The sequence below is a fragment of the Dreissena polymorpha genome, chromosome 15, assembly GCF_020536995.1.
Source record: "Dreissena polymorpha isolate Duluth1 chromosome 15, UMN_Dpol_1.0, whole genome shotgun sequence".
Classification (NCBI taxonomy): Eukaryota; Metazoa; Mollusca; class Bivalvia; order Myida; family Dreissenidae; genus Dreissena; species Dreissena polymorpha.
This window is the reverse complement of record NC_068369.1, coordinates 3,859,984-3,886,624: the sequence shown is the minus strand read 5'-3', so window position 1 is coordinate 3,886,624 and position 26,641 is coordinate 3,859,984. Positions and strand designations below refer to the sequence as shown.

At 34.8% G+C, this 26,641-nt stretch overlaps 1 protein-coding gene across 36 annotated transcripts in view; it reads right to left on the bottom strand.

The window, feature by feature from the left end:
- LOC127860029 (uncharacterized) overlaps positions 1-26,641 on the bottom strand; it is a 326,167-nt gene that overhangs the window by 136,571 nt on the left and 162,955 nt on the right. For 34 of the 36 annotated variants that reach the window (XR_008039573.1, XR_008039574.1, XM_052397751.1 and 31 more), the window contains 4 exons: positions 20,353-20,640; positions 19,826-20,086; positions 10,378-10,689; positions 163-320 (listed from right to left, as the gene is read on the bottom strand). Coding sequence is in view for 33 of the 36 variants with exons in the window: in XM_052397751.1 (XP_052253711.1) it covers positions 163-320; positions 10,378-10,689; positions 19,826-20,086; positions 20,353-20,640 (1,019 nt within the window). In the remaining 3 variants the exon portion in view is untranslated. Of the gene's footprint in view, positions 1-162; positions 321-10,377; positions 10,690-19,825; positions 20,087-20,352; positions 20,641-26,641 lie in introns of those variants that run through there. The other 2 variants (XM_052397766.1, XM_052397776.1) reach the window with 2 other exon arrangements.

Here is a 26,641-nt window from a genome sequence, read left to right as displayed (position 1 = left end):
ACGCATGCATGCCAAATATCAAGTTGCTATGTTCAATGTTTAAAAAGTTATGGCCAATGTTAAGGTTTTAGCACGACGTCTACGGCAGACGACGAGCTGGCTATGACAATAGCTCGGGTTTTCTCCGAAAACAGCCGAGCTAAAAATAAAACCACATTGTACCTGTGAGTATTCTATCACACATGTGTTGTCCTCATCTGAAATAACATTTCCAGTTATTCCCCAAATCTGTCCATTTCTCATTACAGGATTTTTCCACCAGATCCATGCATGTGTAGCCGCCACAATTCTTAGTGAAAGATCATACATAGGATCCGGTACTGCAATGTGAAATATAAACATATGATCAATCCTTATTGGAGCAGTTATCTTGAATTCTGAATTTCATGAGGGTCAATTTTAAATTCATGTTACACAAGAGGATCGTGATGGCTTGTTAGCTCTCGAATAAGTTTATGAAAACCAATTGATGAAGACTTGACCAGATTTTATAGTTTTTGACTATTCTTGGCCCAGATTCAAACATGGCCTTCATACATTTTTACAAAGCATATTTTAAGAAAAAACATGTCGACCAAATTATTAGAAGTATCTAACCTATATTCAAACTTGGCCTAGATACTGACCAAGTTTCATCAAGCTTGACTCATACAAGTTGTCCCAAGAATTGCAAGATTTTTTTCAATTGGATTTCAACCTAATTTCTAAACGCAAGTGACCTTAATTTAAACTTGGCCCAAATATTATCAATATAAACATTATGAACAAGTTTAATCAAGATTGAGTTGGGAGCTTCTTGAGTTGTGACAAAAAAGTCCAACCTTTGACCTGGTGATCTACTTTTTTGCAGCAATATTTTTAACTGGGTACCTTAGATTCAGTAAAATCAAGCAAATTTGTTTAATTGAAATCCCCAGCCCAATTTAGATTGCTTATGAATGGGTGCAAATCCCTTGATATATGGAATAAACCTAAATAATATTGTAAACAAGAGGGCCTGAAAGGTCAAAAGTCGCTCACCTGAGATTCACACGAACTGACCTGTTCTGTGCAGCCCAAGATGTCATTAGAACAAATCGAGGGGTTAAAGCGAAACGGCTCTAACTGACATTTTTTCACAAAATGACTTTTTTGTATATTTTGTATCGTAACATCCATGCCCATCATGTATTAAAATATCTTAGTTCCAGGCAATCTAATTAAAAGTAAAATTGAAATTTGTCCTAAAGCTCTAAGTGAAATTAAATATTTTTTTAGTGCGAAAAGGTTCTTTGTGCAGTGAAGTGCTACTTAAAGCTCTTTCGCATTAAGGTTGTTGATGCTAAGAAAAATTCTTAATGAAACTTTTAGCAATAATTGAGGAATATATTTGCGCACAAAAAAAAGTATTTTGAGAACCCCCAGAACAGATAATATTTTGTAACTGATAAAAACAAAGAAAACATATTGATACATTGTGTAATATTATTCACTTAGATACACTTAGACCTTTTTCGCACTGAATTTCGGTATTTACACATTTTCTTAAATGATTTTTTTTAAGTATTACATTAATAAATAACTTTTTAACAATTTAATAAGCATTAAATCACAATTTGAATTCTGTTTTCTTTATACATGCATATTTTTTAAACTATAAAGCTTATTGAAAAAATGAAAAGCTACGTAATTGCAGAAAAGCTAGTTTAATTTTTGAAATGAATTTCAGAGAGATGTGAGCCTTTTTTGAGCTCTACCTAATTTATTAGTGTAAAATATCTTGCTATAATGTTTTAGAAAACTAAAACAATAAAATAATTAAGGTAATCATAATTGAAAAGTTAAGTTGTGTATTTAAATTGTTAAATTGCTCATACCTTAAATCTGTGTATTCTCTTCTCGTAATTACCTAATACACCTAGTTTGTTGTATACACCATCATAGAAAGTTAAATATGACATTTAGGATGAATAGATATTAAAAAAACATGACAGCAATTTGGTTGATATTGTGGTATTAACCAACACTAATTGATTTCTGAGGTGAGATGTGAATAAGTTGGTCAACTAATTACTTTTCTGAGTTTGTATGAAACTCTGAAAATAAACCGTGAATCAGTAGGCAACCTTTCTGGTGTGATGTGATTTGTTTTGTAAGTGTGCTTATGGATGTAGATCAGTTAGCTTTCTTTCAGGAGTGATGTGATTTGGTTGGAATCTGTGCCAGTGGCTCTTATTTTGTTAGTTTCAACTCTGTTGTGGTGTGATTTGCTTAGTCTCTGTGCCAGTGGATGTTTATCAGTTAATGTCCATTTTGGAGTGATGTGATTTGCTTGGTTTCTGTGTCGGCCATTGATAATCAGTTAGTTTCCATTAAGTAGTGATGTGATTTGCACAGTATATGTGCAACTGGATGATAATTAGTAAGTAACCATTTAGGGGTGATGTGATTTGCTTGGTATCTGTGTCAGTGAATGTTAATCAGTAAGTAACCATTCATAGGTGATGTGATTTGCTTGGTATCTGTGTCAGTGAATGTTAATTACTAAGCAACCACCCAGGAATGCTGTGATTTGCTTGGTATCTGTGCCAGTTGATGTTAATCAATTAGTAACCATTCAGGGGTGCTTTGATTTGCTTGCTATCTGTGCCAGTGGATGTAAAACAATAAATAGCAATTCAGGAGTGATATGATTTGCTTGGTATCTGTGCCATGGATGTTAAACAATTAAGTAACCATTCAGGGGTGAAGTGATTTGCTTTGTATTTGTGCAAGTGGATGTTAAAGGGATCTTTTCACGCTTTGGTAAATTGACAAAATTGAAAAAAGTTGTTTCAGATTCTTAAGTTTTCGTTTTAGTTATGATATTTGTGAGGAAACAGTAATACTGAACATTAACCATGCTCTAATATAGCCATTATATGCATCTTTTGACGATTTTAAAACCTAAAATTTATAAAGCGTTGCAACGCAAAACGATTGAATAATTTGGAGAGTTCTGTTTTTGTCGTTAAATTTTTTGAAACTACGAAGATTGCTTATATAATGTATAAAATACGTCAAGAATGTGTACTCGGCGGAATAGCTCAGTAGGCTAAAGCGTTTTTATTTCAGGACTCTGGCAGGACTCCAGGGGTCACTGGTTCGAAACCTGCTCCGGGCAATATTCTTTTCCTTTTTTAATTTTTTTTCTTGATTTTTTACTGGAGCTTTTATGATCCAATGTTTACATTTATCAATATAAAGCATTTAATGAATAAGTTAAAAAAATGCCAAAATCTGTGAAAAGGCCCCTTTAAACAATAAGTAACCATTCGGGAGTGATGTGATTTGCATGGTATCTGTGCCAGTAAATGTTAATCAGTTAGTTACCATTCCTGAGCAATGTGATTTGCTTGGTACCTGTACCAGTGGTTGTTTTACAGTAAGTTACCATTCAGGGATGATGTGATTTGCTTGGTACCTGTGCCAGTGGTTGATTAACAGTAAGTAACCATTCATGAGCAATGTGATTTGCTTGGTATATGTGGCAGTGGATGTTAAACAGTGAGTTACCATTCAGGGATGATGTGATTTGCTTTGTACCTGTGCCAGTGGTTGCTTAACAGTAAGTAACCATTCATGAGCAATGTGATTTGCTTGGTATGTGTGGCAGTGGATGTTAAACAGTAAGTTACCATTCAGGGATGATGTGATTTGCTTTGTACTTATGCCAGTGGTTGTTTAACAGTAAGTACCCATTCATGAACAATGTGATTTGGTTGGTATATGTGGCAGTGGATGTTAAACAGTAAGTTACTACATGTATTCAGGGATGATGTGATTTGCTTTGTTCCTGTACCAGTGGATGTTTTACAGTAAGTAACCATTCAGGAATGATGTGATTTGGTTGGTATCTGTGCCAATTGTTGTTCATCAGAGGGTTTCAATTTGTAACAATGCTGCGGAGAAGAAATCAAACAGCTGAATGATGTAAATGTATACCAATTATTATAATTTGTAATAATTGCCTTATAACAGTTCAGTTATCCTAGTGGAAAAGTCCCTTCTAAATTAACTATGTGTTTTAAGATTCATCCGACATACCCACCATGCTTATACTAGTGCTCAGTGGAAAAAGTTTGATGGTGGATGTTGTTGTTTAGTGCTTGACTTTTGAGTGTGTACTTTGTATAGAAAGGTCAAGACATACCACATTCACTTTAAGTAAAAGTAAGAATGTACTTAACAAATGTTTAATCATTAAATATATTCGATTGTTAATTACTTTGATATAAATTTTGTTGTATAATGACATGGCTTAGGCCTACAAATTACACCAAATATCTGCCAAAGCATTAATTAATTTCACAAGTAATGATACATGTAGAATGTTGCATAAATAATTGAAAACTACACCTTAAATTAAGAATGAAAAACAAGTAAGTTTCCCAAATGCACCTTTTCTAACTTGTTACTGATTGTTGGAAACACTCACAACAACAAATCATTATTATTTATTCTTTTTTGTGAATTCAATAAAAAAAACTCATTCTGTTTTTGAGACATTTAAAAGAATACTTTTGTACATCTCCAATGTATAACAAAAAACAACTGCTACAAGTTTTTTTAAGAATAAAATAACATCAATTGACAAATAGAATTGTTAAGCATTATTAAATAGTATAAGAACAATACATTTATGCTATCTGTTTAGAGCAAAAATGGTTATCATATGTAACATTTTTTTCAAAATATATTTAAAAAATACCTTTATAAAAATGTTATTATTAATCAATTTCAAATATATGCCATTAAGGGAGAATTTTCAATACTTTTTCAAGTCACTAAATGTGGCATAGAACTTTTTCGCTCTGAACAAATACTGTGAAACCATTATATATCGTCAGGCATTTATTTTCGTATATATTTCGTCAGTCGACCGATTGACGGATTCAAGATCCTAACGAACAATTATGTCCCATATTTGAAAAATTAAGACTGAATTACCAAAGGCATGTCGCACTAAAATCCAACGTAATCCACGCATACATACTCCGTCTCTTACGTAATCAAGATAAATCCGGTTTTGACCCAAAAGGGTGTAGATTACACAGTGTACTTAACTGACACATGACATTGCTCTAAAACACGAAAGCAGTACAGCTGTATCGATTGCGTTGACTTCGTTTAGGTAGAATTGTAATGATAAGCGCTTATTGTTAACAACTTTATTACCCATTGTGTATATTGTGTTTTTCAGTGTTGTTGCAGAAGATTATACAGCCTCCACGCACCGGATTAGATCCAAATCAAAGACAATTTAAAGATAGTGATGTATATACTTACCGTATACTATACTTTCTCCGCATTGATTACAAATAAATACAGAACATTTTGATTTGTGTTTGGTTGTTTGCGTTTAACTACAATACAGGTGTAAAAATAGCTTGTGCTTCGTTTTATGAGCTATCGATCTTTTTAATCATTTACATCTTTTACAAGTTTTGCGATACATGTTTCAAATAATTGTTACTTGTAGCAATTCAAAACGTAACAGGCATATAGAAATTAGCAATCATGACGATTAGTTCCATCCAAACGTAGCGAAATTATTTTCAAGAATTCACTTTTATTTTTGCGCGATTTCCAGGAAATCCCCGGAAAGCACGTGTTTCGAATGACTGAGTATGACGCAATAAAACATTGATATAATACCCTTTTGCATTCAATCTAATTTAAACTCACTCGTCCATTGGTTGTTACAATTAAATCTGAACTTTGCCCTATGAAACCGCTGTCCCATAATGCACTGTTAATTTTACACTTCCAAAATTTATTGTACTTAAAGCAAAGAGCTATAGATGTTATCTATAGGTCTTTGACTTAAAGTGATCAAATATTTACGATGCAAAACTCTTGAAACTTTATTGAAAACTGACCAAACAGTTTGCTAGCACTTATTTTAACCAATAATCTTCGCACCTTTTCTAATTTGCGCCGATAAAGGTAAGATTGTTGTTAGTTTGGCCTTGATAATAAATGAATAGGACCAATTGGCAACTGGCTTCACTGTTTCAAACCCGGGTTTCAAACACTCGTTAACGGTTATTCAGTCCCACTTATCTGCTAATCATAAAAATGATACACTAATGGGGGCAAATTACTGATCACCTGATAACAAAAGACTAGTATATTGACATGTCACAAACAGCCCCCACCTCCTGCAAGTGACTCTCAAGTGTCCTCCCTCTTTCCCCACTACGATTTTTCGCAACCGCGATATATTTCGGACAAACAAATCGGATATTGACTCCAGCATTTTTTTTCAAAGTCAGGGATTGGCGAAGTTAAGTGCTGACGAAAACGTCATTTTTATAACAATGACGAAATTTCGTGCTGGCGAAAATAAATGATTTCACAGTAAGTTGAAAAGTGTTTTTTCAGTGCGAAATGGTTCTAAGTGCCATTTTTAGCAATATTATTTTTTTCAATATAGAAAAAGTATTTTATATAAAAATAAATTCTGTAAACTAATTATTTATGTTAGATTAAAAATCACTTAGAACTGTTTCTCTCTTAACACTAAGTACAAAAAATGTGAAATTTTAGTGCGAAAATGGTCTAAGTGACATTTTTTTTAAATAACTTTTTTGTTTGTGAAAATTCAAAAATGTTTGTTAAAAATGTGATTAAAACAGAACATTCTCTATCAAACTTGAAAATATAAAGCCTTTTTTGTTGTTATTGTTAATATGATACAGTTTTAACTTTCTCCTGTAAAATTTTAAAAATGCATTAGAGCTATTTCGCTTTCACCCCTCGAAATGTTCTAACCAACTTTCATGAATAGATAACACCCGGGCGGCAACGTTTTTCAACAGACTGGATACATTTTCGTACACATCCAAAATATCATTAAGACAAATATTCTGACCAAGTTTTATGAAGATTGGACAAAAAATGTGACTTTAAAGAGTGTTAACAAGTTTTTACAATAGCCATATAAGGAAAAATGCCCCGCCCCCTGGTGGGCATGTTTTTCAGCCAACTGGAAAAAAACTCGTCCAAGATATCATTGGGACAATTCCTGAAGTTTCATGAAGATCAGATAAGTTTCATGAAGATCAGACAATAAATGTGGCCTCTAGAGTGTTAACAAGGTTTTACTATAGCCATATAGCTATATAAGAAAAAATGCACCGCCACTGGTGCCCATGTTTTCATCTAACCGTGACTAATTTTAACTCATCTAAGATATCATTGGTACACATCTTCTGACCGAGTTGCATGATGGTCTGACAATAAATGTGGCCTCTAGAGTGTTAACAAGGTTTTGCTATCGCTATATAAGGAAAAATGCCCAGCCCCTGTTGGCCATGTTTTTCAAGCAACCAGAACCATTTGTCCAATATATCATTAAGACAAATCTTGTCACCAAGTTTCATGATGATCGGAAAATAAATGTGGCCTCTAGAGTGTTAACAAAGTTTTGCTAAAGCCATAAATGGAAAATGCCCCGCTCCCTGGTGCCCATGTTTTTCAACCAACTTGCATCATTTTCAAGCACGTCCAAGATATTATTGGGATAACTCTTCTGACTAAGTTTCATGAAGATCGGACATTAAATGTGGCCTCTTAGGAGTGTTAACAAGGTTTTACTATAGTCATATCAGGAAAAATGCCAAGCCCCATTGCGGCCATGTTTTCCAACCAACTTGCATCATTTTCAAGCTCGTCCAAGATATTATTGGGATTAATCTTCTGACTAAGTTTCATGACGATCGGACAATAAATGTGGCCTCAAGAGTGTTTACAAGGTTTTACTAAAGCCATATAAGGAAAAATGCCCCGCCCCCTGGTGGCCATGTTTTTAAAGCAACCAAAACCATTTTCGAATTTGTCAAAGATATCATCGGACAAATCTTCAGACTAAGTTTCATGATGATCGGAAAATAAATGTGGCCTCTAGAGTGTTAAAAAGGTTTTACAAAAGCCATATAAGGAAAAATGCCCAGCCCCCTGGCGGCCATGTTTTCCAACCAACTGTTATCATTTTCGAACTCGTCCAAGATAATATTGAGATGAATCTTCTATCAAGTTTCATGAAGATCAGACAATAAATGTGGCCTCTAGAGTTTTAACAAAGTTTTCCTGTAGCTTATATAGCCATATAAAGAAAAATGCCCCGCCCCTTGGCAGCCATGTTTTTCAAGCAAACGTAACCATTTTCGAACTCATCCAAGATATCATTGAGACAAATCTTCTGACCAAATTTTATGAAGATTGAACAATTAAAGTGGCCTATAGAGTGTTAACAAGGCAAATGTTGACGCCGAACGATGGATGACGCACGATGGACAAAAGTGATCACAAAAGCTCACCATAAGCACATTGTGCTCAGGTGAGCTAAAAAGTGACTGGGTAATGTAATTACTTTTATGCATTGCAAATCTACTCATTGATATATATACACCCATGCAGTTTTATATTGAAACCTTTAGCGTATCTGATAGATAGGCCTAAAAAGTCACACAATACAAAATCAACAAAGGGCAATAACACTAACTTAAGAAAGTGTAGGGTTTTGATTTTTGCCAATGGCATGCACTCTTAATAAGTGATATCAAAACAAACTTGAACTTTCATGTTGAAGTCTTGTCTTGTTTGCAAGATATAGCCCTGAAAAGTTACATCAGAAAAAGGGCAATAACTCTTACTAAAGGGCAATTACTCTTATTTAAGAAAGTGTAGGGTTATGCCTCATGTGCATGGAACTTCTCCTCATTGATATGTGTACACCCATGGAGTTTCATGTTGTTATATATTAGTTACATAAAACCATGAATAGTTTTGTGACAGACGGATGCACGGACTTAGGAATGACAGACTGACTGACCGAAAGACTGAAAACGCCAATTACATATCGCTCCGCCTTTGGCAAGGGCGAGGGATAATAAATCGTTTGACCAAGTTTAATCAATATTTAGTATTCATAATGAGACCTCAAGAAGAGAAACAATGCATTGTATAAGATTTGACCATGTTTTTTTTAATGTGTGAAACAGATTCAAACTCGTCGCAGATGGTTTCAACATAAACTTTCTGACCAAGCTTGGATGACAAATGTCGATCTACAGTGGCAAAATGCTAAAAGTTGACGACAAACCACACACCCCATGACGTCGGACGAGGAGTGATCACCATAGCCCAATTTTAGCACTAAATGCTCTGGTGAGGGGCAAATATAACACACTACATTATATATTAGTGAAATTAAGCCTAACACAGTGAAACCCACATAATCAAAATATGCCATAATATAATGATTAGAAAATTTGGTGACAGTGTGTTTTGTTTAAGGTGTTATCCCAAACGTTTATCATAAGATATGGAAATGGTCACCTACTTCATTTGAATAAAACAATATGGCTTTGAAAGCCGTCAATTTAAAAAATACACAATATTTTGTGTTACTGACTATATATGGAATAATGAACAAACACCCATAAGATTCATTGTACTTGGCATAGTTCTCTTCATAGTATAAACCAACTGGCAACTAAATAGTTTAGTTACAAATGTAGAATCATGCACCATTTAAAGAATATTGACATACAGAAGTTGTCTATTTAGGAAATATAACACACAATTCTTTTTAAGACATTCACAACGTTCTCTTAACATACTTAAATTTTATGACAGGTGAAAAACGCAATAATGTGTCATACATTTAAACATTCTTAAAAATAGAGGTAAATGGTATTGTTTCAGAAATATTTTGCTTTGATTTAAATCCTTGTCAAATTGATTCACAAGACTGCTAACATTTAGTTATTTTCAAACATCAAAAAGAGAAATTTTACATTCTTATGTGTTCTAAGACAGCGTTTGGCAATTCCGTGAAAAAAACATAAACGTGATGAAAGTGTATAAAAATACATTTTGAACTATTCTACATTGAATTAATTGACTTACAGTCATTCACATTTTTAACGAAATATTTTTTTTTATAAAATGATTTTTGTTAATGTCAATGTCTGTGCATAACCTTATATATGAACCTAATTGTGCATCCTTCATGGTATTTCTTTACATGAATAATATATGCCAGGTGCGGCAGACAATGACGCAAAATAAACGCACGAAAATGATAAAAATAAAAACTGATTTATGTGAAAATGGTGAATAAAGTCTGACATAGATATATGAACAATGTCATTAATAGGTTTCCTAATTTTGAATCATTGATCAGAAAATGTTTTTCATTGTAGTATTACAGTATAGAATCTGCTTTACTGTCATCTAATAAGAACCTGTAGTTTATCAGTGTATAAAGTACATTTGGTGTAAACTATGTTCTATAAACACCAATTGGTTTATACTCTGATTATGATATTTAAGAAAGGGTAATTGTACCTCCTCTCAGCAAGGTTGTTTCAATAGAACCCGTATGACCTGTTATAATGTAAGATGAAACTGTTTTAAACAGTGTAACTGAAAAATGGCAATAAGCTCCTTGCTGTGACTGTGAATGCACAAACTTGAACATTCGATCACTAATTTCATTTGACGTTATTTCATATACAGCATTATCTCTTGTCCGGTTGTAATCATATCCCAAGCAATATCCAGATGCTGTCATCTTAGACACTTGACATGCTGCTAATACGTTCAATTGAAAACTGTTGGTGGTTCTATTTGATATAGACAGGCTAGGTAAACTTGGACCTGTAAAATAAAATAAAATCAACATTCAAACTGTATGATACTGCAGCATATATGATTGTAAATATGAAACTAATCAAATACTTTTATTATTAAATTTACTTGCTTTAAAAGAAAACTATGAAAGAATAACGTTGATTCAGTCCAACTTTGCTCCAGCTCAGTTTTACACAAACTTAAATTTGCAAATTTCTAACTTACTGATTTGAATAGGTACATATTATTCATGCCATTTTTTCATTAGCACACAAATTGAAAAGGCCCAATCAGATTTTTGATATAACAGAGTTGCAGCTTTTGATATTCAAGAGTTGAGCTATAATCACAGAGCTTGCAAAGAACAGTAACCTAATGGGAATGGGAAAAATATAAAGCCCCTTGGAAATTTAAACCAATAATTCTACATCAAAAGCTGAAAAAATCTCACGAGAAGCCAATGCAAACAATAAATCATAAAATAGAAAGTAATGCAACTTTTTCCAAGAACAACTTCAATTATTGATGAAATGTGGGAATTTATTTCTCATGTCAGAAAAGCAAAATTTTCATTTAAATTATTATATTTGCGAAGAAACAGTAATACTGATATTACACATGCTCGATCTGAAGTATCTATTATATGCATCTTTTTACAAGTGAAAAACCTAAACGTTATAAAAAGTTACTAACGCGAAACGATTTATGTATAACCACGGAGGTGTGCACATAATCCCAGAACGTATACAACAACAACAACAAATTACTAACGTCTTAACAAACATTTGGATAGGTATTTACTCTTATCTAATGGATATTTTGTTCTCCTATAACTAAACTAAATAAGTTTTGATAACATAATTTCTTCTTTGTCTGTTTTAAAATGAGCTTTTGTGCGCCTAAATGTCCGTACCACAATTTAACAAATTAGTTATATACACACTACATCACGTGTCAAATATAGCAAGAACAGCAATTGATTAATTTTTCACACACCCCTTAGCAGCACTTATCTGTCCGCCATTTTGTCCAACAAAGCGTGTCGTTTATATGAAAGAAGTGTAACTTTTAAAGCCTTACACAGATTTTATATCAAATGCCTGATCATTGCTGTTTGATCATAATCTAAAATTGTAGGTGTTATACACACTGCATAAAAGGACATTATTTTACTAATCTTTCTGGAAAATATGAAGAGTAATAAAAAAAAATAAAAAATATGAACAAAACTATTGTGCATTCTTTAAAATGTGTTAAACCGTTTAATGCACAATATTATTAAGCAGTTTGGGCAATCTAATAATTGCCACACATGTTTTTTCTTCATAATCTCGGCGTAATTGTCAATAAATAATAAATAACAGTATATGTTCCAGGGCTCGAAATTACCACTTGAACAAATGCAAGTGAAAAATACCGATTGCAAGTTAAGTTTAAAGCCACTAGATTTTTTTTGCGAATGAAGAAATAGTGGGAAAAAAAGAGTTATATTACTAAATGTGCTCGACGTTATGAACGCTAAACCGCAGGTCAATTAATAGAACGTCCGCATACCCATATGCGGAAGCTCGCACCTTGTATGTAGACTGGTATACTTATAATACATATATGCGGATGGTATTGGTACAAAGAACATGAAACAGTCGATTATCCACACAAGTTTACTATAAAAGACAAAAAACCTGAGCAGTCATGTCGTTGAAGCGAAAAATAACTAGTTTTTTTTGCCCACAGATTGAAATAACAATACGAAATATAAAGCAAAGTTGAGTTGAGAGAAAAAAAAACGGAAATTAAATTCTTCTACGAAAACAGTGAAAAAGTGGGAAAAAGAACTTCATACATAACACCAAAACTTGTGGTTGATGTCATATTTTATTTAGTTTTAATACTGTATGTTTTTCCTCCAAAATTGAAATTAAAACGCTTGTGCGCTATACATTGATACAACGCTATCCTGGCTGCTAAATTGGTAAAAAACGGCTCTAGGAGAAGTGCCCCCCCGGAGAACTGCCCCCCCCCCCCCAAAGATTTTTCACTGGGCGGAGAACTGCCCCCTCACTGTTTTTGTATAGGGCGGAGAACTGCCCCCCTGCTGATTAATAAGGGGCGGAGAACTGCCCCCCTGTCAGAATTGATGACCCGGAGAAGTGCCCCCTAATTAAAGAAATAGCGGTGATATATAAAGCGAGTATTATAATGACAATAACGCCAGTAACTTTCTTGCTATTATGTATGGAAATTGATGGAAATTTCAAAAGTAATATAAAGTTGTACAAGTAATAAAAGTTATAAAACGGCATAAAATACCTGCCTCGGCATGGAAGTCGTCACGTCGCCAACTTGATAATCACGTGATTTTCGTCAATGTGAACAAAGAAAAACAAATAACTTTTTGCTAATAAAAAGTTTTCGCGGCTGAATTATTTGATATTTTCCCCGTAATAAAAACAAACAATTAGCATGCAATTTAATCCATCCTTATGCCAGCTGAAAGCAATAATTTATTTGTTTGTTTTCGCCAATTACGGATTTGGACGGTTCAATATAATAAACCCGTATGCGGCTTTATTCAAAGCTAACAAGTTCTTAACAATTAAGGTCGGTCCGGTCTACCAATTAAAAGATTAAAAGATCGCGGTACTTATCGTTAACGGTTACAAGTTCTCTGCCTGCCTTATTAGCTGCTAATTAAAGCAACTGTTACCGATTTTGTTTGTTTGGCATGTCGACATGATCTGCTCAAAATGCAAACTGCGGACGACTCGACGGTCTGGCGATGCTACCGACGGATAAGGTGCTAGAAGACACGAATTAACTAAACAACATAAATAAATTGCTTATAAATTCAACTTCACTTCACTTTTTTCTTCAAGTCAGCTAAATTATTGCCTTTGCCTTGCCTATTAATTTACTTTTTTATATGTCAATTAACGTTTTTTCCATGGGTCAATACTATCTTTATAATGTAAATTAATTCCGATGTAACTTTTCCTCCATAAGTACCGAGTTGCACGTCTATATTTAGTTGCAACACATTGCCAGTATTAACACGCACGCGTTTCCTGTGTGGATCTCGACTATGTTTCGCGCTCTTATTAAAACACGACTTTTACAAGGCATTCATGTATAGTGAGTGGTGCAGATGCGTACCAAGGGCCTTAAACAGTATTATCACATGCCTCTAGACAATTTGTGTTATTCAGTTCGATAAATGGTAATATACTTGTACTGAAATTAAATTGTTACCGGATAAAATGTGTACGGCGATAACGTAAAATTACCCTAAGTATTGTTTTCACTACGTAACTAATAACTAATATGACACCGGGGGGCAGTTCTCCGCCCCTACAGATTTGATGGGGGGGGGCAGATATCCGCCTACTAAATTCTGACAGGGGGGCAGTTCTCCGCCCCTACCGATTTGATGGGGGGGGCACCTCTCCGCCACCTTTAAAATAAGGGGGCAGTTCTCCGGGGGGCAGTTCTCCGGGGGGGCACTTCTCCGGATACCGTAAAAAACATGTGTAATCGTAAATAATCAAAATTGCCGCCATGTTACCACCCTATAATCATACAGACCGTGGGGCCATTGTCGAAACAACAAGTAGTCGCTACTGGTAGATATGAATGCGGTAGAAGAAGTTTTGGTCAAAAATAAATTTGTTTGAATAAACTTGCTGACATTTCTTTGTTTGTGTTTTTACACTTCTTTATTGATGAATTCCTATGGGGATTGTTGTGGACATTCCGGAGAGCAGGCAAGGGTATGTGCGAACGAGGTCTTTTTTGCGGGTAACGGTAGGTGTGAAAGGGTGTCATTTTGCACTTCGTAATTCGCAGATGTTATTAAGTAATATGTGCCACGATTTGTTAAGACGCTAATTGACATTTGAGACACTAATTGACACTTGAGAACGTGAAGATATGCAATTGCATTTTGTGTGTATAAATATTGAACGTTCAACATTGGTGTACCTCAACAACTGTATCCCTGTCTCCCATTCAAATTTACCGGTAATGCTCATGCTTTCCCTGAGGAAAAATCACACGATGTACACTTATTCTTATTTTCTCACGTTTTTCACGAAATGCACGTGGACTATTAATCTTTTGCTATAAAATTACAAAATTGTCAGAAAAGTATAGTGCTATGCAACCCATGCTCCTAATCATAATGACGCTTCCTATTTTGAATGTGTAATTAAGCTTTCCAATGCCCCGGATTATTGGATTGTGCAATAGTAAAATGGCGGCCATTTTCGGTCCGATTTGGTGGTTTTATTGTCTTTAAATATTTTTGTCACCATTTTTGCATTTAAAAAACAGCCTGCGCGCTATACACGGGAGCGCGCTATAGGTGGAAACCTACGGTAGTACTAAACTTTTGTCCAAACTTGCTTTTATTTATGTTTCCAGCAAAATTTGCGAGAATGTTTTTGATTTTGCGAGCTGGTATTTAAGCTGCTCGCAATGTTTTTCTAGTAGAAAGAAAAGTTAAATTCGAGCCCTGTGTTCATCAAAAAGTAGGAACATTGAGGCATTGTTAGGTACTGTACACAAGAAAAGAAAACTGTTTAATTACTTTCAATAACATATTTATTTTCTGTTGATTATAAACAACGGAAACATTCATAAATTATTAACATAAATATTGTTTTTAACAAAAGTAAAAAAAAAACAACAGCAAAAGGTGTTTCCAACGCAGCTTAGCCAGCTATAGTGACTTCATGTGTAACATGTACGATACATTATCTTGATACGGGCAGGTGATCTATTTATAAACAAGGGCTGTTTGTAAAACACGCATGCCCCACAAATGGGCTGTCAGTTGTGTAAATATTCATGTAATCATTCTCACCTAAGTATATATATAATCCAGAAACCATTTTACTGCTTCCAGTAACTGTGACCTTGACCTTTGACCTAGTAATCTGAATAGGGGTCATGTGCCAGTCATGATCAATGTACCTAGCTTTGCAGTTTCATGATCCTATGCCTAAGTGTACTTGAGTTATCATTCGGAAACCATTTTACTGATTCGAGTAACTGTGACCTTGACCTTTGACCTAGTGACCTGAAAATCAATAGGGGTCATCTGCCAGTCATGATCAATGTACCTATGACGTTCATGATCGTAGGCCTAAGCGTTTTGAGTAATAATCCGGAAGCCATTTTACTGTTTTGAGTCACCATGACCTTAACCTTTGACCTAGTGACCTTAAAATCAATAGGGGTCATCTGCCAGTCATGATCAATGTATCTATGAAGTTTCATGATCTTAGGCCTAAGCATTCTTGAGTTTTCATCCGGAAACCATTTTACTGTTTAGAGTCACTGTGACCTTGACCTTTGACCTACTGTCCTGAAAATCAATAGGGGTCATCTGCCAGTCATGATCAAAGTACCTATGAAGTTTCATGATTCTAGGCTTAAGCATTCTTGAGTTATCATTATCATCCGTAAACCATCCGTAAACCATTTTACTATTTCATTTAGTCACTGTGACCTTAACTTTTGACCTATTGAACTAAAAATCAATAGGGGTCATCTGCCAGCCATGATCAATGTACCTATAAAGTTTCATTAACCTATGCCTAAGCATTGTTAAGTTATCATCCAGAAACTATTTTACTGTTTAAGAGTCACTATAACCTTGACCTTTGACCTAGTGACCTGAAAATCAATAGGTCTGCCAGTCATGGTCAATGTACCTATGAAGTTTTAAGATCCTAGGCCTAAGCTTTCTTGAGGTATCATCTAGAAACCATTTGGTGGACGTACCGACGAACTAACATACCGACTGACTGACACGCCCACCAACATGTACAAAATAACCCCTCTTCTTAGAAGAGGTGCATAACAAATGCATTATATACTAAATAAATTCCATTTGAATATTCGTAAACAGCACTAGAAAACCAACAATTCATTTTTCGAGAGTGAACTTTAACTGGTTCACATTAAAAAACAAGAGGGCCTGAAAGGCCAAAAGTCGCTCACCTGAGATAACAAGATATTATTGGGACAAATCTTCTGACCAAGTTTCACGAAGATCGAAAATAATTGTGGCCTCTATAGAGTATTAACAAGGTATTACTATAGCCATATAAGGAAAATGCCCCGCCCCCTTACAGCCATGTTTTTCAACCAAACAGCATCATTTTTAAACTCTTCTAAAATATCATCGGGATGAATCTTCTGACCAAGTTTCATGAAGATCGGAAGTAAATGTCGCCTCTAGAGTGTTAACAAGATTTTACTAAAGCTATATAAGGAAAAATGCCCCGCCCCTTGGAAGCCATTTTTTCAAGCAAACATAATTATTTTTGAACTCATCCAAGATATCATTGAGACCAATCTTCTGGCCGAATTTCATGAAGATTGGACAATAAATGTGGCCTCTAGAGTGTTAACAAGGTTTTACTACAGCCATATATAGCCATTAAAGAAAAATGCCACACCCCTGATGGCCATGTTATTGAAGCAACCAAAACCATTTTCGAACTCATCCAAGATATCATTGGGACAAATCTTTTGACCAAGTTTCATGATGGTCGGAAAATAAATGTGACCTCTTGAGTGTAAACAAGGTTTTACTATAGCCATAAAAGGAAAATAGCCCCTCCCCCGTGGTGGCCATGTTTTTCAACGAACCGGCGTCATTTTTTAACTCGACCAAGATATTATTAGGATGAATCTTCTGACCGAGTTTCATGAAGATCAGACTATTAATGTGGCCTCTAGAGTGTTAACAAGATTTTACTATAGCCTTATATACATGTAGCCATATAAGGATAAATGCCCCGCCCCTTGGCGGCCATGTTTTTCAAGCAAACGTGACCATTTTCAAACTCATCCAAGATATCATTAAGACAAATCTTCTGACCATATTTCATTAAGATCGGACAATAAATGTGGCCTCTAGAGTGTTAAAATTAGGTTTTACTAAAGCAATATATAGCCTTATAAGAAAAAGTGCCCCGCCCCCTGGTGGCCATGTTTTTAAAGCAACCTGAACCATTTTCGAACTTGTCCAAGATATCATTGGGACAAATCTTCAGACCAAGTTTTATGATGATTGGAACATAAATGTGGCCTCTAGAGTGTTAACAAGGTTTTACTATAGCCATATTAGGAAAAATGCCCCGCCACCTGGCGGCCATGTTTTTCAACCAACTGCAATCATTTTCAAATTCGTCCAAGATATTATTCGGATAAATCATCTGATCAAGTTTCATTAGGATTGGACAATAAATATGGCGTCTAGAGTGCTAACAAGGTTTTACTATAGCCATATATAGCTTTATAAGGAAAAATGACCCGCCCCTTGGCAGCCATTTTTTTCAAGCAAACGTAACCATTTTCAAACTCATCAAAGATATCATTGAGACCAATCTTCTGACCAAATTTCATGAAGATTGGACAATAAATGTGGCCTCTAGAGAGTGTTAACAAGGTTTTACTATAGGGATTTAAGGAAAAATGCCCAGCCCCCTGGCGGCCATTTTTTTCAACCAACTAGCATCATTCTCAAACCCATCCAACATATTATTGGGATGAATCTCCTTACCAATTTTCATGAAGATCGGACATTAAATGTGGCCTCAAGAGTGTTAACAAGGTATTACTATAGCCATATAAGGAAAAATGCTCTGCCCCTTGGCAGCCATGTTTTTCAAGCAAACGTAACCATTTTTGAACTCATCCAAGATATTATTGAGACCAATCTTCTGACCAAATTTCATGAAGATTGGACAATAAATGTTGCCTCTTAAGAGTGTTAACAAGGTTTTACCATAGCAATATAAGGAAAACTGCCCCGACCCCTGGTGGCCATGTTTTTTCACCGATCTGGACCATTTTCAAACTTGTCCGAGATATCAATAAAAATAATGTTTTGACCAAGTTTCATGATGATTGGGTAAAAATTATGACTTCTAGTGTTCACAAGGTTTCTCTAAAGCCATATAAGGAATACTCCCCCGCCCCATGGCGGCCATGTTTTTCAACGGACTGGAACCATTTTTTAACTCAGCCAACATATCATTTAGACAAACATTTTGACAAAGTTACATGAAGATTGGGCATCAAATGTGACTTCTACAGTGTTCACAAGGTTTTTCTTTTTTTTTACCTAGTGACCTAGTTTTTGACCCAGCATAACCCAGTTTCGAACTCAGTCGAGGTATCAATGGGAAAAAATGTTCTGACCAAATTTCATGAAGATCCGAGACAATAAATGTGGCCTCTAGAGTGTTCACAAGGCAAATGTTGATGGCGCACGACGGACGACGCATGACGGACAATGGACAAAAGGCGATCTCAAAAGCTCACCATAAGCACATTGTGCTCAGGTGAGCTAAAAAGAACAGGCAATGGAATATGAGGCTGATGTGCGATACCGTAGAGATAAACCAATCTCAGAAGATATCAACAGCGCGAACCACGGAAAGCTGGACGTGGGCATATCAGTCATATGACAAATACCTGGCAGTTCCCGATATATAAGACTGATAAAGGAGTTGGAATACATAAAAAAGTTTCAAACAGAGTCTTCAGACTACTAAAGGTTTTTTGATTAACTGGTGAATAACCGGCTATGGCAAAAGGTTAACCAATTAATGGTTTATGTAACCTCTTGCATCCTAATATATACATTCAACCACTGATGTGTGAATACTGTAGACAGAGGTTGTTAATGCCAAGTTTGCAATTAAAGCAGTATTTGAATGTTGCAATTTCAACAATAGTCTTTATTCTTAGACTTAAGTCTAAAAATTGTTAGGTGAATGCGGGCCCTGACCAAGCTAGATTGCCACAGGAACTTTAACAATGGGAAACATACAAGAAAAAAATTCAAACAGTATGAGAAATAACGATGTTTTCAAATTATGTTAAGGCTCATATATATGCTGAATGCATTGCTCCTATTATAGAGAGATCGTGCTACATCGAGTTGGCGACCTTTTTGTGACCATGTCTTAAACAATACTGTTGTAAAGATACATTTGTGGTGATTCAATCTGTATATATTTTTTTAAGTCTTTAGAGTCTTATAAAAAAATCATACTTACACTCTCCTAGCATGTTATATTTATTCTTATTTTTTTACTTCCAGAATATACATTGCAATTAATACGTTTTGGATAGTTTTACTTACATAAATGCATTGTTTCCAGGGCATATCCTTCGCTGCTTATGTTACCCAGAGTTGAAAATATTTTAAATACATAAACTGCTTCACAACTTCCATCATGGGGGATTCTGTATACCATCCAGTTGCCGTATCTATCAAACTCAACAATTGTGTTGTTCAGGTATGCAATGTAATTAACGTTGACTAAAGAAAACGAGAACTCAGTTATGAGTCTTTTAAAATAAATGCACCGGACTCTTGTGGACACAAATGGCAGTACAGGGGCTGTAAAATACAAACATATTTCTTACATTTACTTGAACAAAAAAGCTAAAAATTGTATATTAAATGTCAGTTTTAAGTGTTGGTGACAACATAGAAAACATCACAGACCATTTTATATTTTGCTTCTTATTAAAAGTTTTTGTATAACTTAACTCTTGTAAATAAGACATTTCACATTTTAACATTATCAGAGACAGTAAGGTTATCACATAGTCCTTGAAACAATGATCCTTAAAAAACACTAATTGTTCAACCAATCAACTTACCTGTATTTGATGTTATTATGTCTGAGATGGCGCTGTATGACACGTTGTTCTTGTCAACAGTTTGTGTTAGTACTGTATAATATGTTGCTGCTAATAAACCATCTATCACAACAGAAATATTTCCAATGGTGCTATCTCTGATAAAAAAGTATCTTTTAACTGTATTGGCTGAGTTTGCTTGCACAAAAACGTAATGAAAACGTTGGTCTGGTACCGAGAGTAATAAAGTGAAGTTTTTTTCATACACCAATTCCTTTGGTATCCTCACATTCACTGGTGTAGATGGAACTACAATACATATGACATGGTATATAAGCAGTAGCAGTAGTAGTAGTAGCAGCAGCAGTAGCAGTAGCAGTAGCAGTAGTAGTAGTAGTAGTAGTAGTAGTAGTAGTATCATTATTATTTAGTTTAGTTTCAGTTTATTGGCAGATTCAGCAAATACATGCCTTCGGCAACATACTCAAAACAAGAAACTGTCGGAGACAGGTGATGCTCCCCCAAAGGTTTTTTTTGTCACAATATTGCACTATATATTCAGATAAAAGGAAGCGTCTTGAGGGGCATAACTTTGGACAAAATAATACGATGGATGGTTTAGCAACTTAAAAATTTTAAAGGGCCATAACTCTCTAAACAAGAAACCGTCAGAGACGGGTGATGCTCCCCAAAAGTTTTTTTGTCACAATATTGCACTATATATTCAGATAAAAGGAGACGTGTTGAGGGCACAGTAGTTGGGGGGACAAGAATTTTTGTATAGAAAATTTTAAAGGGCCATAACTCTGTGAAAAATCTGTGAAAAAACCTGCTGATAATATGCACATCTCCTCTTGGTAGTGAAGCTTCCCATTAAGTTTCATTGAATTTCGGTCATTAGTTGCTGAGAAATAGCCCAGACAAAGTTTGCACTTTATGTACAGTTAATGGAAAAATTCAAAAATTTCAAAGGGTCATAACTCTGTGAAAAATCAACCGACCAAAACCGGCTGATAATATGCACATCTCTTGGTAGTGAAGCTTCCCATAAAGTTTCATTGAATTCAGATCATTAGTTGCTGAGAAATAGCCCGGACAAAAATTGTGCACGGACGGACAGACAGACGCACACACGGACAGCCGAAGCGGCGACTATATGCTCCCCCCAAAATAAATTTTGGGGGAGCATAAATATGTAATAAGATGATCACACAAATAAAATACTAAACAAATATTATGTCACATAAAAAGGTATTTAAATTAATACAAAAATAACTAATAACTAAATAAATGTGTTTAAATCATAACTGTTTTTCAAGAAGCAACAAAATAGCTAATTAGCAAGGTAATCATTTCTTTTTAACATATTTTGTAAATAAATTTAGAAATGTTTTTTAATTTTCAAGTGTTTGTTCTGGACATCATACATTTGAACTTGATGACACTGTGTAAAACGAGTTTTTAACTTTACACAATTCGTAAATCACAAAAATACATACATAAACATAAGAAGTGATGTTCTTATACAACCATGTCTCCTCTTTTCTCTTGCATTGTTATTGAATCTACCAGTTTCAATTTCTAATGAGTAAGCACTTAGTCTTAATCTTGTCAGAGCTTTTCTATGGCAATCATTATCAACACATTCAATTTATTTTTTAAATGTATTATCCTTTAAGTTTAACATAATAATCTAATTTACTTTGAAAATGTATCATACCCATGACTGAATGTATTGGTCGCAAAGTCGTTGTTTTGGATAAAGATATTAGTCGTGTTCTGAGAAAACTGGGCATAATGCATGTGCGCAGTGTCGTCCCAGATTAGCCTGTGCAGTCCGCTTTGCACTTTTCGCTTTAATGGTATTTTTAGTTTCACGGAAGTCCCTCCTTACCGAAAATCAAGTTTAGGCGGAAAGTGTCATCCCTGATTAGCCTGTGTGGACTGCACAGGCTAATCTGGGACGACACTTTACGCACATGCATAATGCCCAGTTTTCTCAGAACACAACTCATATCTTTAGCCAAAACAACAACTTAGCAACCAATACATTCAGTCATGGGTATGATACATTTTCAAAGTAAATTAGACTATTATGTTAAACTTACAAAGGATAATATATACGACTCGTATGTTAAGTTAAAGTTTTCATGCAATATACAGCTCAAGCCTAAATGCCATTATTGCCAATAAGGTTTTCAATAGCTTTAGTCCAGCATAGTTTTAAATTAGAGTTAGCAAAAGAATAACCTGTAATATTCTTATCATACGTAGATCTTGTATTAGTCAGTGTGACAAAGTTATAATTTTACACCAACATTTAAGAGCACTCCCTTGACAGATAATTGGAAGAGACCTTGTCCACCTCAGACTGCTGCATTTGATGTCAGTTTTGCGGACCCCTAACATATTACAATATTTACAGATGTACTTTGTCAACCTTATTGTTTTTATAACCCCCCCCCCCACCCCCCAAACTTCACAAACATAACTATATGTTATTATAGTTACAACTAAACACTTTGTTAGCGTTTACGATTGCCAAAATCGCCATTGGCGATATAATCTTTCCGCTGACGATAAAAGTTAAAATTTTTAATGGTGATTGTCAAAAAAATCTATGTTTCTCTATAAGTGTATAATTATTCCCTTTTTTAAAGAGAACTTGGTACCCACTCTGTACCTTCTTTCATGGGTATTCGCCATAAAGGACACATGGGGTAAGAGATAATCCACTGATAACAGATACCATGACATGTGTTTCGCATAATCAAGTCACATTATACAGACCTGTCTACCCTACCGATTGCTTCTCAGTAGTATGGAGGGCATCTCTCAGTAGTTTGGGGCTGTTGTCAGTATATAAGTTTTAAACTTTTCAATCATTTTGAGCATTAAAACACCATGACTTGGTCACATAACAGTTTAACGGTACATAAAGCATTAGATGAATTAACTTGCTAATAATAACATCTGTTAGGTGATTTTTTTTTTGCTTTGATGTTTTACAGCCTGTGCCATTTGGATTGGGAAAATTAGCGCGATAAACCATGAAATTGGAAAAAAACGCGATAAACCATGAAATTTATAGACATTAAGCATTATACATATGAATATAAGTAACAAAATTAAAATTGTTTTTAAGTGCATGTTTGACAGCATTTTATATTATAAAGTGCTGCTTAAATGTCTTCTTAAAATGAAGACAATATTTAGATAATATCCATCCACATGCATATACAACTTGCAATAATCTATAGATTCTTAAATACAACATTTGATCATAAGCTCTTTAAGATCATAGCTATTAATTTAATTCAGTATTTTTTTAAATTAAATATCAGGAGGGGAAAACATAAACAAATATTGACAAACATCCTTTAGTGTTCTTGTTGTGTTAATGATGTATTAAATGGAGTTAGAATATTAAATATATTTTATTTGTTTACCTTTCAATATCTTGCGATTGACAACCTCAGTTCAATGCTATTTCATTGAACTGTACAGCGTAACAAACATAATTAAGCAGAATATGCATATGAATCTGATTATACACAGATCCACTAACATATAAATCAAATCATGTTTGTTTCTTTCCTTTCGAACGATACTCATCTTATTATAATAAATGCTCTAACTTTGTGAGTATACTTAACTCCAATTTTCCAACACTCCTTCCGTGACGCACATTCACTGCACAGATTTCTGATAAATATTTGTGTTTTTAAATCTCAAACGTAGTATGTTGCGTTAATTGACACACGCATTACATTATTCCCTGATGACCTTATGATATTATCTGTTGTTAATTTGAATGGTATTTATTATTTTCGCCGTAAATCGCAATTTCTTGTCTGCTTGCCGCCATCTTGGACGTGTGTAAAAACAGGTGTGCTCAATCCCAATACATCGACTATCGTCGGTATTCTCCGCAATAGAAAGAGAGATGTGTATACTGGATAGCAACGTAAAATCGTATATATTCGGCTAAATTTGCGAACCAATGCACAAGTCAATTTGGTGACGACTCGACAAGCTTCTTCATCACTCGTTCCCTGGGAGGCTTGAATTTCAACGTTTTTAACTACGCAAGCGCCAAAATGATTATGATTGATAAATTACCCGTAAAGACCGAAAATAAGCGAAAGTACGATTAAAATCTGAAATTTGACCATTTTGATCAATGGATCTGTAGTTTTTCAGTACAAATCCGTAGTGCGTAGTTAAGCCAAATAATCCGTAGTAACTACGGCGAATCCGTAGAAGTAAACAGGTCTGCATTATAACACACAGTCATGTAAGATGCATCACGGGAAATTCTCAGGTAACTTTCCAGGCGCCAAACTGTGATGTTCACCGTCCAATAGGTAACGAAAATGCGTTTGTGGGTGGAGTTAACTGGAGAACATTACTTTTGATTGACGACGGAAATGAAGTAAAAGTTCACAGTTTTACCAAATACCGAATATAAAACAGGAAATAGAACAGTACATTAAAGATGGCTTTGGGCATTATCATCACACCTTTAAACTGTAAACAATTGTTATGGATGAAAAGTTAATTGTGAATGGCGAGCAATTAATTACTTACGGCGAATAAGTTGTGAAAAACAATACCCGTTAACAATTTGATGTGGTACCAATTTAATTCCAGTGCATGTATATTTCATCATGTCTATTTATAAAACTGATTTACACCGTTTTCTACAGCTATGCGATAATAACAGTTCACTATACATGCATGACATAAAAAGCCGTGTTTTAAGAAAGAGCGCAAAATTATTGTTGTTGTCTGCAATATCAAGTGCCATGCATGGAGAGCGTGCTTTTTGCAACAGACCATGCGCTGTAACTAAATATAGACTAGCAACTCAGTACATGAAGTATTTTAGACTGAAAAAATACATTTGAATACATGATCTATTGAAACTAAAGATACATATGCCAATGCACGAAAAATAATACTGTTGCAGTTAAAATATTTTTAAAGAATCAAGAAGCACCAGACTATGTCACTTGGCAAGTACGTTTGTACAAAATAATTGGGAGGGGGGAAGGAGGGGGCTCGGATAATTCCAAACAAACATCAACTTACAGGTTAGCCTTGTTTGTGTGTGGAAATTCTATTAGGTCATACTATTCCCGGAATCAAATGAGATTTCAATGCAATGACAAACCCTGCTTGCAGGAAAACAATTAGAGGCAAGACAAACATATTGTGCTTTACAAACCTCAATACAGTAATATTTGTGTAGCATCTTGAAAGGAGAAACTCCTTTCTTTTTCCAATGGCTTGTCATAGAATCTAGTAAATGTCATATATGTTGACCAACCCGCGATTTTCATAATTTCAAAAATTGGAAGGCCATTATGTTTCGCTTTGGAAGATACATCACACATTAGCCTTAAATTGTTCAACTTGAATGCCAGAATTGTTCATCACACATTTAATCCATCTACTCACAGTAGTTGAAACTATATACTTATGAGAATAACTTATTAACAATTTCTTTTCACTTTTGCACAGTGCACTTGTGCGTTTAACAAACATGCCATAACTTTTCAGACCAACACCGGGACATTGAGTTAAATTGTCCGGGACTTTTGCCGATTTTCCGGGACATGTATAAAATGTAGCGATATTTATAGAGATATGCATTTTTGGTACGTTTTTTTGTGTGTTTTGCATCGTTAATTGCAAAAGTTCGAAAGCCTATCCGAAATACACTTGATCTATTAACGTCAAATTAAACATTACTTCTTCCGTTACTAGATACAAGCCACGTGTTTTCAGTGTAAGCGTTCTAAACATAGATGGTGACGCCACTGCGTTATTGTTATTAAGACCGGTGTGTAACGCGTAGTTGTTGATACGGCTTTATTCATTTATAACATTTATATAATAAAAAATACAACAATACAGTACCGTTAGATCGTCAACTCAAATCAATTCACAATACATACAACCAATCACAATAAAACAAATACAACAAAACAGTACCGGTAGATCGTTTACTTAAAATCCGGACAGTTGTTGGACTTCAGATGTGTGAACAACTATCCTTTGCCCTTACGCAGCGGGAAATAATGACGTAGTAGATTAAAGTCAATTAACAACCACATTAAACAATGCCGCCTTTTCGGTTTGACCGCGAACGTGAGACAATTGATATGATAACAGGACTCCTGTTAATTGATCGATTTTGACACGTAGCGTAGTCTGCCTATTGGGGCAGGCATTGTCATGGAGACGCTGCAGATATACACAGATTCGAGGTGCAGTTAAGCCTAAGATAAGGTACATGTATATA